The sequence below is a fragment of the Hyperolius riggenbachi genome, chromosome 7 (assembly GCF_040937935.1).
Source record: "Hyperolius riggenbachi isolate aHypRig1 chromosome 7, aHypRig1.pri, whole genome shotgun sequence".
Classification (NCBI taxonomy): domain Eukaryota; kingdom Metazoa; phylum Chordata; class Amphibia; order Anura; family Hyperoliidae; genus Hyperolius; species Hyperolius riggenbachi.
In genome coordinates this window covers 90,919,489-90,930,491 of record NC_090652.1, presented here as the reverse complement: position 1 = coordinate 90,930,491, position 11,003 = coordinate 90,919,489, and the positions used below count along the sequence as shown (strand labels likewise).

The window sequence follows — 11,003 nt, the reverse complement described above, 5'->3', positions numbered from 1 at the left end:
TTCAAACACACCAGAAATCTTTTGGTTACAAACAAGAAAGCCTTACCAGTGCAACAAACCAAATCTGTAGAGCAAAAGAAAAATGTTACTGCATATGTTGGTTAAATTACCTTTCCAGTTCAGCTTTCTGCTCACTAGTCATACTGAAATAGGCTTCCTTGCTCCCATGGCAACAGTTTGCAGTTTGGGGATGTGAAGATGGAAATCTGAAGAGGTTACATCCACCACTTTGCCTTTGCAGTGCTATATTTGTGCAGCTTGGATTTTAAGCCTGTTCACAGTCCATGTGCAGCCACACCCAACTACAACTGCCTGTCACACATCTGTAAAGCCCCAATACACACACTCAACAGCGGTCTCTTAAGCCCCATCTACACGATACTATTCTTTGTGCGATTTCGATTACAATTCTATTTACGATTAAATTCGACATGTCCGTTCGGGATTCAATTCAATTCGATTTGCCATTGGTTTGCAATGGCGAATTGAATCAAATTGAATCCTGATAGGACATGTCGGATTTTATTGGATCGTTAATAGAATCGTAATCTTATCGCACAAAGAATCGTATCGTGTAGATGGGGCTTAAGGCTCTCACAACTTTTCTTGTGAAACGCCTAAAAAAAATATCTTGCTATTTGTTCAAGCAGCTGATAAGACTGATAAGAAATCGATCCAAATATTGAATTGACTTCTTATCAGTCTTAATGCTGGGCATACACGGACTTTATTTTGCTTATCAATCGAGCCGCTGATGGCTCGATTGATAATATCCGACAGGTCCGATGACCTGCCGGATAGATTCCCCGCTCGATCCCCGCCGGCGGACAATAGCGGGGAATCGAGCGGCTGATAAGGAGCACCGGGGGTGACGAGCGGGAATCGATCCGCGGGGAGACGGCTGGAGTCGATCCGGCGGCTAATTGGCCGCCGAATCGACCTGTGTATGCTTAGCATAACAGCTGCTTGAACAAATGGCAAGAGATTTTTTTTTTGGGGGGGGGGGGGGGGGGTTTCACAAGAAAAGTTGTGAGAGCCTTAAAGTGAATGGGAACTGCATTTAAAAAAAATTGAAGCAAATACTTACCTAAGGAGAGGGAAGGCTCTGGGTCCTATAGAGCAGTGTTTCTCAACATTTTGTGTGTGTACCCCTTTCAAAACCCTGTACTCATCGAGTACCCCCTAGCATAGTAAACATGATCACAAGTACCCCTTGACAAATATATATTTAATCGTAGTACATGATAATTGGTTCTAAACAATGTGCAAGCATTTATTATTGCTTTTAATTAGCTAAAATACTAATTTGATGTTGTTTAAATAATTATAATTTTCTAAATCTCTAAATTTGTTATTCTTGGTTAAGTATATCAAGCCCGAGTACCCCCTGGACCAATCAGAAGTACCCCCTGGGGTACGCGTACCGCATGTTGAGAACCTAGGCTATAGAGCCTTCCGTCTCCTCCCTCGGTGACCTCTATCCTGTGCTGGCTCCCCCCCGTTTCAATCCCCCGCCTAAAGGGTATTAGGAAATCTTCGGGAGCCATGTCCTCCCAAAGACGTGCGGCTCCATAGTGCACAGGCGTGAGCGTGCTTGCGCAGGCGCAGTACAGGGCCGCCCTTCTTCAGGAGCACTCAGGCTCCCTGAAGACTTCTGAAGCCTCCTTCGACCGGGTAAAGCAGTATTTGACTAATTTAGTCAAATACTGCTACCGGGCGAGCCAGCACCGGAACGACGGGACCAGGAGAGGAACGGGGAGGCTCTATAGGACCAAGAGCCTTCCCTCTCCTTGGGTAAGTATCTGTCATTATTTTAAATGCAGTTCCCATTCACGTTAAGCCCCATCTACACGATACAATTCTTTGTGCGATTCAATTAAGATACTATTTATGATCCGATTAAATCCGACATGTCCGGGATTCGATTCAATTCGATTTGCTATTGGTTTGCAATGGCAAATTGAATCGAATCCCGATCGGACATGTCGGATTTAATCAGATTGTAAATAGAATCGTAATTGAATCGCATAAAGAATCGTATCGTGTAAATGGGGCTTAAAAGACCGCTGTTGAGTGTGTGTATTGGGGCTTTAGTCGGGTGAACCACAAAGACAACAAAGGGAAGGAAGAGAGCTGCCTGAAGTATTTGCTGCAACACAGTTACCCTGGAGGAAATTGCTTTTCATTATTCCATTAAAGGCGAGTTGCAGTTTAATACCACACCATTCATTTCTCACACACAATTTGTGAAATAAGAAGTTCCATGAATCTTTCTTTGTTTTATCAGATGTGATAAGACAAGGTAGACAGATGCTTTTGTTTCCACATTCCCCATCCCTAATCAAGGCAAGCAGTGAAATGCTTTGATTCGCGGAATGCTGCCAAGCTAAAATAAAATCTCTTCTATTACAAATCTGTGTTTGGTTCATTATTTGTGAGAAAATGAAATAGTGCTCAAGGGTTCAGAGACAGCAGCAATGGATAATGAAAGGTGTTGTCCCATATACTCTTCCATTGCTTGTCTGTTATGTCACACGGCAGTGACCAATTCCTGACAGCAAGAGGTTTACTGACACTGCATTCTCTAATGTGGCCTACATTACAAAGGACAACTGATTAGGAGTACCACATCAGTTCATGGTGACCTAGATTAGCAAATTTTACATTGTAAACTAAATGAAACCTAAAAGCCATTTAATAAAAGAGTGTTTTCTTAAAGCAGAAGGCAATACCATGTGATCAGTTCCACTGTCCAAAATGCAGCACCCACAATGCATCACTTCAGGGCAGTGCATGGAGCCAGCCAAATACCACGTTTTCCTGCTGTAAGCCAGCTCTGGAGAGCTTTTAATATGGGAATGAAAGATTTTTCATTCTACTCATCAGAGCACAATTTTTTCAAGGCTTAATTTATTTCTAATTCCCCAAGATCAAATACTGGAGGCAATGGGTGTAAATATAGGTATACACGCCTTTTCAGATCATGCTCCAGTTACATTAACACCTCCCTGGCGTTCAATTTCCCCAGGATTTCTGTGCAAAAAGTGATCAAATACATTTTTAAAACTTTTTGTTTTTCCTGTAACTTGCCAAAATGTGTCAAGCAAGGGTCTAGTATACAGTGCAGGAGAGTATTGATGTGTATGCATGTTTATACTGTTCACAGCATGTTTTGTATGGACGGAGAATCTGTCCATACCGCTAGGGAGGGTAACACTAGAATGTCTAAAGAGGTGTACTAAAATAAATAATTGAAGGTTAGATGTAAGCTTGCTAAAGAGGAAGAGACTGGACTAGAAATTAAAACCAACATTTAAAACTTCTTTGCAGAGAATTTAGATCCAGGGCTTTCAGATAAAAGGATGAGAGAACTAATAGAGAAGTTTTAAAAAATGACAACCATTAAAGGTAATTCCGATCCAGATTTGGCCTTTCAAGTCAATAAAACTCATGCATAGTTAAAGGGACCCGGAGTGCTAAATAAAAGCTAAATTTGGACTTAGCTGGGGCTTCCTCCAGCCCCCGTAGCCTGCGAGATCCTCCATCATCCTCTTCTTTCCTCTCCTGGTCCCGCTGGCAGCTCCAGTAATCAGCGACTTTGGATGTAGTTGTGCATGCGCACTCCTGACACGCGCCCTTCGCATCATAATGCTGGCTGCTGTGAGCCTCCTGTGCAGCTCTCTAAAGACTGAACCACAGAGGAGGAGGCTTACAGCAGCCGTCGTGATGACGCGAATTACGCAGCGGAGATGCGCACACACAACTTCACCCAAAATCGATTATTGTAGCAGCCAGCGGGTCCAGGAGAGGGAAGAAGAGGATGCAGGAGGGCAACGGGGTGGGTGCTGGAGGAAGCCCTGGGTATGTCCAAATTGTGTTTTTATTCAGCACTCCGGATCCCTTTAAATTGATTATTAAATGAAAAGTGCATGCAGAATTACAAGTGGTTAAAAAAATATATAAGCGAACGGTAGAAATAGACTCGGAGATACACTGGCTAATATGCTGAAAAAGAAAAGGCATCTAATTATTTAGAAAAAATAAAGGATAAAGAAGGCAGAGATAAACAGTACACAAGAAATAGGGAAAAAAACCCAACATTTTTCCAAAAGCTTCATAACTTGGAACCAATTGCAACCCCTAAATCAAGACCAAGCTTGCTTATTTTACTGTGAATAGATGTCAAGATAAGAAAAACAATCTCCTAGACTCGTCAATTTCAAAAACAGAATTTTTTGAGGGAGTCAAAAGCTCACTAAAAGGAAAAAGTTCTGGACCAGATGGATTTCCAGCAAATTTCTCTCATAAGCCCTGCAAGGTCCATTAACCATTTACTGACATTCTAACGTATTAAAACGTCATGCTTACCGCTATTAACAGCAACATGACGTTTTAATACGTCCCGCGTTCCCGCCGCTGCTACCGCCGTGTGTGCGCCGCTACCGCCGCCATTACCGTCGGGCTTCCGTGCTGGGTGATTGGGGAAGAGGACCGAACGGAATGGACGTGACCGCGAACAGCGGCTACGTCCATTCACAATAACAGGAAATGTAACAATTAAATAAAGTGAAGAAAAAAAAAAAGTGAACATTTCCTATGAGTGTTCACTAGCGCCATCTTGTGGCCAAAAAGTATATTACACCTACAAAATACATTCATTTTCAAGTACATACAGATCTTAATAAAATTACACTTCCAACCCCCCCCCCCCCCCCCAAAAACAAAAAACACTTGTAAAAAAAAATCAGCTAAAAAAAACAAATAAATAGTTGCCTTAGGGACTCAGCTTTGTTAATTTATATTTTATGGGGGGAAATTAATTTTAATTTATTACATAGGGGCTTGTAATTATGGCCAGAATAAAAAAAAAACAGAACAGAAAAATAACACTTATATTTCAAAATAATATACTGTCGCCATACATTGTGATAGGGACATAATTTAAACTGTTTAATAATCGGGATGACTGGGCAAATAAAACGTGTTTGTTTTATCCACAGGAGAATGTTTAATTTTAAAACTATAATGGTTAAAAACTGAGAAATAATGATTTTTCTTCTTTTTTTTCTGTTTTTCTCATTAAAACGCATTTAGAATAAAAAAATTCTTAGCAAAATGTACTATCCACAGAAAGCCTAATTGGTGGCGAAAAAAACGAGGTATAGATCATTTTCTTGTTATAAGTAGTAATAAAGTTATTAGGGAATAAAAGGGAGGAACACTGACAACTGAAAATTGCTCTGGTCCGTTAGGATAAAAACCCTTGGGGGTGAACTGGTTAAAGCACGGTAGGAAAAAAATGTAGCCAAGAATCAAACTATAAAATAAGTCATTCTTGACCAATGATGTAAAGCCAACACTGAGGCAGGGAACACACTTGACTGTTTTCGTGTGCGTTTTCTGCACAGAAAAAATGAGAACTCATGTTAATCAATATGCTAGTTCACACTTACTGTGTTGTTCGCACGCAGAAAAGAAACGGACATACTACATCATGATTCTGCACATTTTGGCAGTTTTCTCTATCAATTACATCAGCTGCTGTGAAAAAACGTGTTTTCCTGCATGGAAACACACTTGGTGTGCAGAAAAAGTATGCAGAAAAATGCGCGTGGAAAACTGAAAGTCAAGTGTGTTCCCTGCCTAAAGACTAAAATCAACCAATATAGTACCGTATATTCCAGCGTATAAGACGACCCCACAACTTTTCCAGTTAAAATATAGAGTTTGGGATATACTCGCCGTATAAGACACCAAATAAAAAAAACACAAAAAAACGATATACTGGTGCTATGTATGAACAGATACTGGTGCTTTATTGTATGTGGTACCCAGTATATAACAGTATTTAAGCGATTGACTGGTTGGATTGGTCAACTCTCCCTAAGTGGGTTGGTCAGCAATCCTTGTCTCCCTGTTTATCAGAGTGGTATGGAAGAATAGATTGCGCTGTGCCCATAAAACACGCCTCTTTCAACCTTTTGGCCCACCCTTGTATCCTATTTACCTCCTTCTCTGTCTCTCAGATCTCGCACATGTGCTCCTGCGTCGCATTACTACAGTCCTCAGCAGCGAGATCGGAGAGTCGGTAACAGGATAGGGCGTATCACCTGGCATCAATGACACCTGGCGTATAAGACAACTTCTGACTTTTCAGATGATTTTCAAGGGTTAAAAAGTCTTATACGCCAGAATATACAGTATTTATATGGAGTACAGAAATGATTATGTAGATATATATATACAGTATGTAATATTAATCACTCAAAAACACTGGCAAAATGCAAGAACTTGCTTATAGATTGGAAAGTTCCAGGAATTAATATTTTGGGTAACATTTCAGTACTTAAAGGGATTTTCTGGCAAAAAAAATGCGTAAAAATGTATGCAATGCGGCCTGCCGACCCCAAGGTCGGCAAAAACAAAACTAGCTGGCGGAGGGGGACCGGAGCAGCAGTGAGTGACTACGAGGGCACAGGATGCCTGCATGGGGCTGGTGGTAGAAGCCCCAGGTAAGTGAAACTCATTTTTTTATTTTTTGCCAGATAATCACTTTAAGATGATGATTCTGGCAAAGATTTTATTTGTATTAGAGAGTCTACCCTTTGCCCTCCACAGCAAGTGCTTCAAAGACTGGAACCTTCTTTTTCAGAATTATATATGTGGGCAAAAGAGGACTTGCTGTTCCAGATGTTTTATTCCTATTATAAGAGCATTAATTTGGCTAGGATTCTAGAGTGGGGATATTACGATGAAAAAACCCTGGTCTATAATCCAAGCTTCAGCGAGACCAACCGTCACTCACTAACACACCTAACCATTGAAACGCTATAGGAAGTAACTCAACTATGGGATAGAAACAGTAGCCCCTGAGCGCTAACTCCCCCCTGGAACAATCCAGAATGTATGACATCACAATCAGATTATTGGTGTAGGACAAATAACAGAATACAGGTTATTGCATGGCAGGATGTTGTATAATAAAGGGCTATGCGTGTGCCACAGACCAGTGACTGGATTCAACACTGGCTCACAGAGTCTGAAGCAAATGATGTACATGGACCCACCTAGCAGTATCAAAGAGATGCATTATGGTTATTCACATTTTGGACAAAAGGGGCGTGATCACCTGAAATACCTGTTTGAATCTGCATACTACTATACTGCCTTTTACATGATCAATGAGATGCAAATAGTTTAGATTATGTAAATTCCATATGCAAATGTATACAGCATGAAATAGACCAAACTCCACCTTGGTGAGTTTGGATTGGTCCATTTCCCAGCTGTATACATTTTCATACACAATGTGCATAACGCTACATGAAGTCAGAATTAATTGCATTGCACTGACCATCCCTATTTATACAGAAAAGTGTGTGAGAGTCGAGGCCCCAGACAACAAGGGTATTCTACTGGAAAGACAGGTAATACTGTAGCTACGGTGACATTATGTGACATGTTATAAGCAAAACCATCACATCATGGAAGCAGAAATTGTCACCTTTTTGTACTGGAAAGTTGGGTAATTTTTCACAGTAAAATAAACATTATACAGTCGAATCCCTTTATAGTAAGCTACAAGGGACCTGGTCAAGTTTACTATATCAGAAGTTTACTACAGGATTGGTCATACATTGTATATTCATACAGTGCATGGCTGAGAGACCTGGGTTCACTATATCCAGAGGTTTACTATACAGTATAATGTCGATATAGTAAACTCTGATAGAGTAAACATTCAGGTATAGTAAACTAAATGTCCAGGTCTCGGCCAAGCACCATTATAAATATATGGGAGTAAAGCCTGGTGTAGTAAACCCTAATATACTAAAACTTCTGTAATAGTAAACCTGTTTTTTGCCCCCTTTGGTATTCTGTATCTGGCTAAAGTGGGCAGGCGCATGTGTCATACGTCAGTCAGAGACCCATGAGCCGTGGTCAGTATGGCAGCCATCTCATGATCTGCACACTACCCTGGGCCTGCCTGGATTACCTGAAAAGCACTGGCCAGTGAGACCTATGCTTCTTGTGTACGCTGCTGCCTGATTACTGAGGGAATTGCCTGTCATCTGTGACTTTCTTGTGCATGGCTGCAATGCTACAGTATCATCCAGGCTGCACAGAAATGTAGACAGAGGAGCACACTATCAGTATTGTATCTGCATTAACTGAGGAGACCTATGCTTCCTGTGCAAGCTGTTGTGTGATTATTGCATACAGATCCCTGCATATTGAGCACTGTGCATTGTGATCTAGCTTAAACGTTGTCTGTGCTTGCTTGCTGAAGTATTGAAAAGAATAAGAAGACTCCCAATTATTGACTGTAAAGTACAGTGTAGTACTATATCTTCGTTCAGACACAGACTTTTTTTTTTACCTTTTGTAACCTGCTTTTGCACCTTGCGTAAATAAAAGAATCCTGTTTCTGAGTTCCGGAATCCGCATCTCTGTGATATGCTCAAGCACATAAAGTATAGTGTATGACAATTTCTGATATAGTAAACTACTTTGCCCCGGTCCCTTGGAGTTTACTATAAAAGGATTGTACGGTATCAGACTTTAGTATAACAATATTATACTGTATTAAAGAATCCTCAATTAGCCTAATCTAGGTTGGACTGGGTCACTTAAGGCTCATACACACGCCATACTAAAGGTATGGGCGGATCGTTCAGAAACAGCCTCATCAGTCCGCGACAGACTGTACACACGCTGTACTGTCTGCTGAAAACCCGCCCTGCGGGAGGTGACGATGGGCCCGTCGTTGCCTTTAGTATGGTGTGTGTATGAGCCTTTATAATATCCCAGCTAGAGATTCTTGCAGATTGCTGGAGAAGTTTTAGTAAATTGTGAAACTTTACGTTGCCCAAGAAGACTTAAACCATGATGAACATTTCAACAAAACAGCCATGTGACTGACATACATACTGCTGCAGGCTAGGCCAGTGCAGTCACGTCAGAGATGTGGGTCACATGGTCACTGTGACACTCCAGGCCAGTTAAGTATATGCAGCTTGTAGAATCTGCAATCCATCATACAGGATGTGTGGGACCCAAAAAAGATTCATCATCTGCCCCTCAGTCCTTCCACATAATAATAACAACAACAACAATAATAATAATGGAGGCAAGGCACAGCCTGTACAACTCAAAGAAAATATTAACAAATAAATAATGAAAAAATAAAAATATTACAAAAAAAATAAACAAAAACAAAACAGCAAAGAGGCCAATAAAGTCTGTTATTTGTGCTATTTCTGTTCATCTGATAGGCCAGGGAAATTCATGTCCGTCAGTATTTAGTCCTCCACATGAATGTTGCGTCTTAAAAAAATAAATGGATCCAATTATTAGAGATTTGGGAGGTGTCCGATAAATTCTACTTCCTGTGCTTTCAGTGCAGTTAACAGTTATTCAGGAGGCTTGGAGCTTTCGGCCGGACCTTTGTTACCCTTTGGCAAAGTCCCAGTCATTTTACGGTACACTAGCAGGTTATGCCGCTGGCCGCCTGTTATCTGAATGGCAGTGATCTGAGCGATCTGAGAATGGAAGAGACATCCGTACTAACCACCCCTGGAATTCCAGCGCCACCTGTTCCTCCCAGGTAATGGAACATCTCATCTCACTTGAGATCTTACGAAGGCAAGACTAAAGTCTTTCTGAGTTGCTGCTCATTCTTGCTCAACCAGTAAACAAACACAATCAATTTCATTAGCTAGGGACAAACAGGGAAAAGTAAGTGCTTAGTAAAAGATTATAGACACCCTGCTCCCTAATAAATAATTATATCACTTTTATTTTGAGCATTCTCAGGTTCCACAAGGTCCAGAGATAAAGTGAAGAGATTGCATTGCAAGGTTAGATATAGACAATTTTCTCTCTTGACCACCAGGGGGCATAAGACAACCAGGACATGTTTGACTCAAGACCTAGTTTTCTACTGAAATGAAAACAAAATAAGGCTGGTTGGAGAGCTCTATTAACTGACTACTATATCATTCTGAATATTTTTTTTTCCATTAAAATTTTGAGGTTGATGATTTTTGGCGCATTGGATACACGATGACAATACGGTTTAAAAAACTGCAATATTGGGTCCAGCTAGCAAGTGGTAATGCAGCCGATAATGCAGCAACGTGTGGTGTAAAATCTGGGCAGCAGAGCTTGAGGATGTTTCAGTCGTTAATCCATCCAATGTCTGTGATGAGATATTGATGGGGAGAGTTCATATTCCTTCCTCACACCGATTAACAAAGGCAATCGTAACAAGACGAAAACAAGAAATACAAAATGGGGGGGGGGGTTCCACCATGTGTCAGTGACGTTACGTAGATGAAATGATGCGTGCTGTTCCGCTGCTGGGCATTATCCGTTCTCCCATAGTCCTTTGCAGTATACGTAGCCATCCATCAATAGACTGTGGCTATCTCAATATGGGTGGTGACTGGGTTCTGCACTGCAATGCATTCTGGAACTTATCCTGATGCTGGGCTTGCCATAGCCTGTAGCTGGCGCCACCTCCTGGTTAGCCTCTGTCCCCTGCCAATCTGCCCCTCATGAGCACAATCCTGAGGTATTCAACATTGCTTGTTTTGTGCTAAGGTTAGACATGTGTTTCAAGGATAGCGGGGAGACAGGATATAGAGGGGTCCTAGGAGGAGGCGGATGGTCTGTACAGGAACCAGCAATGGGGCAGAAGGCAGGAAGTAGTCTGTGTGACCTTGCCTTTAGGAGTCCACCACACCAACACTGTAGCCTCATTCCAACATAGCATCCAGCTGGTCTGCAAGGTCATCAAACATGCTGCCAATGTCATCCAGAATACTGACTGTGCTCTTCTCCTCCAGGGAACTGCAAAGACGGGAAGAAAAACACAATATAGTGAGATTTCAGACTTAAAGAGGAACTGTAGTGAAAAGAGCATAATAATTACATTGCCGATTGTTTACAATTATCATTTATAGATTATTTAGTCAGTGTTTGCCCATTGTAAAATCTTC

The 11,003-nt window shown here is 41.3% G+C and overlaps 1 protein-coding gene across 5 annotated transcripts in view; it reads right to left on the bottom strand.

Moving 5' to 3' along the window:
- Window positions 1–4,801: 4,801 nt before the first annotated feature.
- Window positions 4,802–11,003, bottom strand: part of CASKIN1 (CASK interacting protein 1) — a 361,626-nt gene continuing 355,424 nt past the window's right edge. For all 5 annotated transcript variants that reach the window (XM_068244315.1, XM_068244317.1, XM_068244316.1 and 2 more), the window contains one exon: window positions 4,802–10,854. In XM_068244315.1, coding sequence (XP_068100416.1) covers window positions 10,761–10,854 — 94 coding nt within the window. In that variant the 3' untranslated portion in view covers window positions 4,802–10,760. The remainder of the gene's footprint in view (window positions 10,855–11,003) is intronic.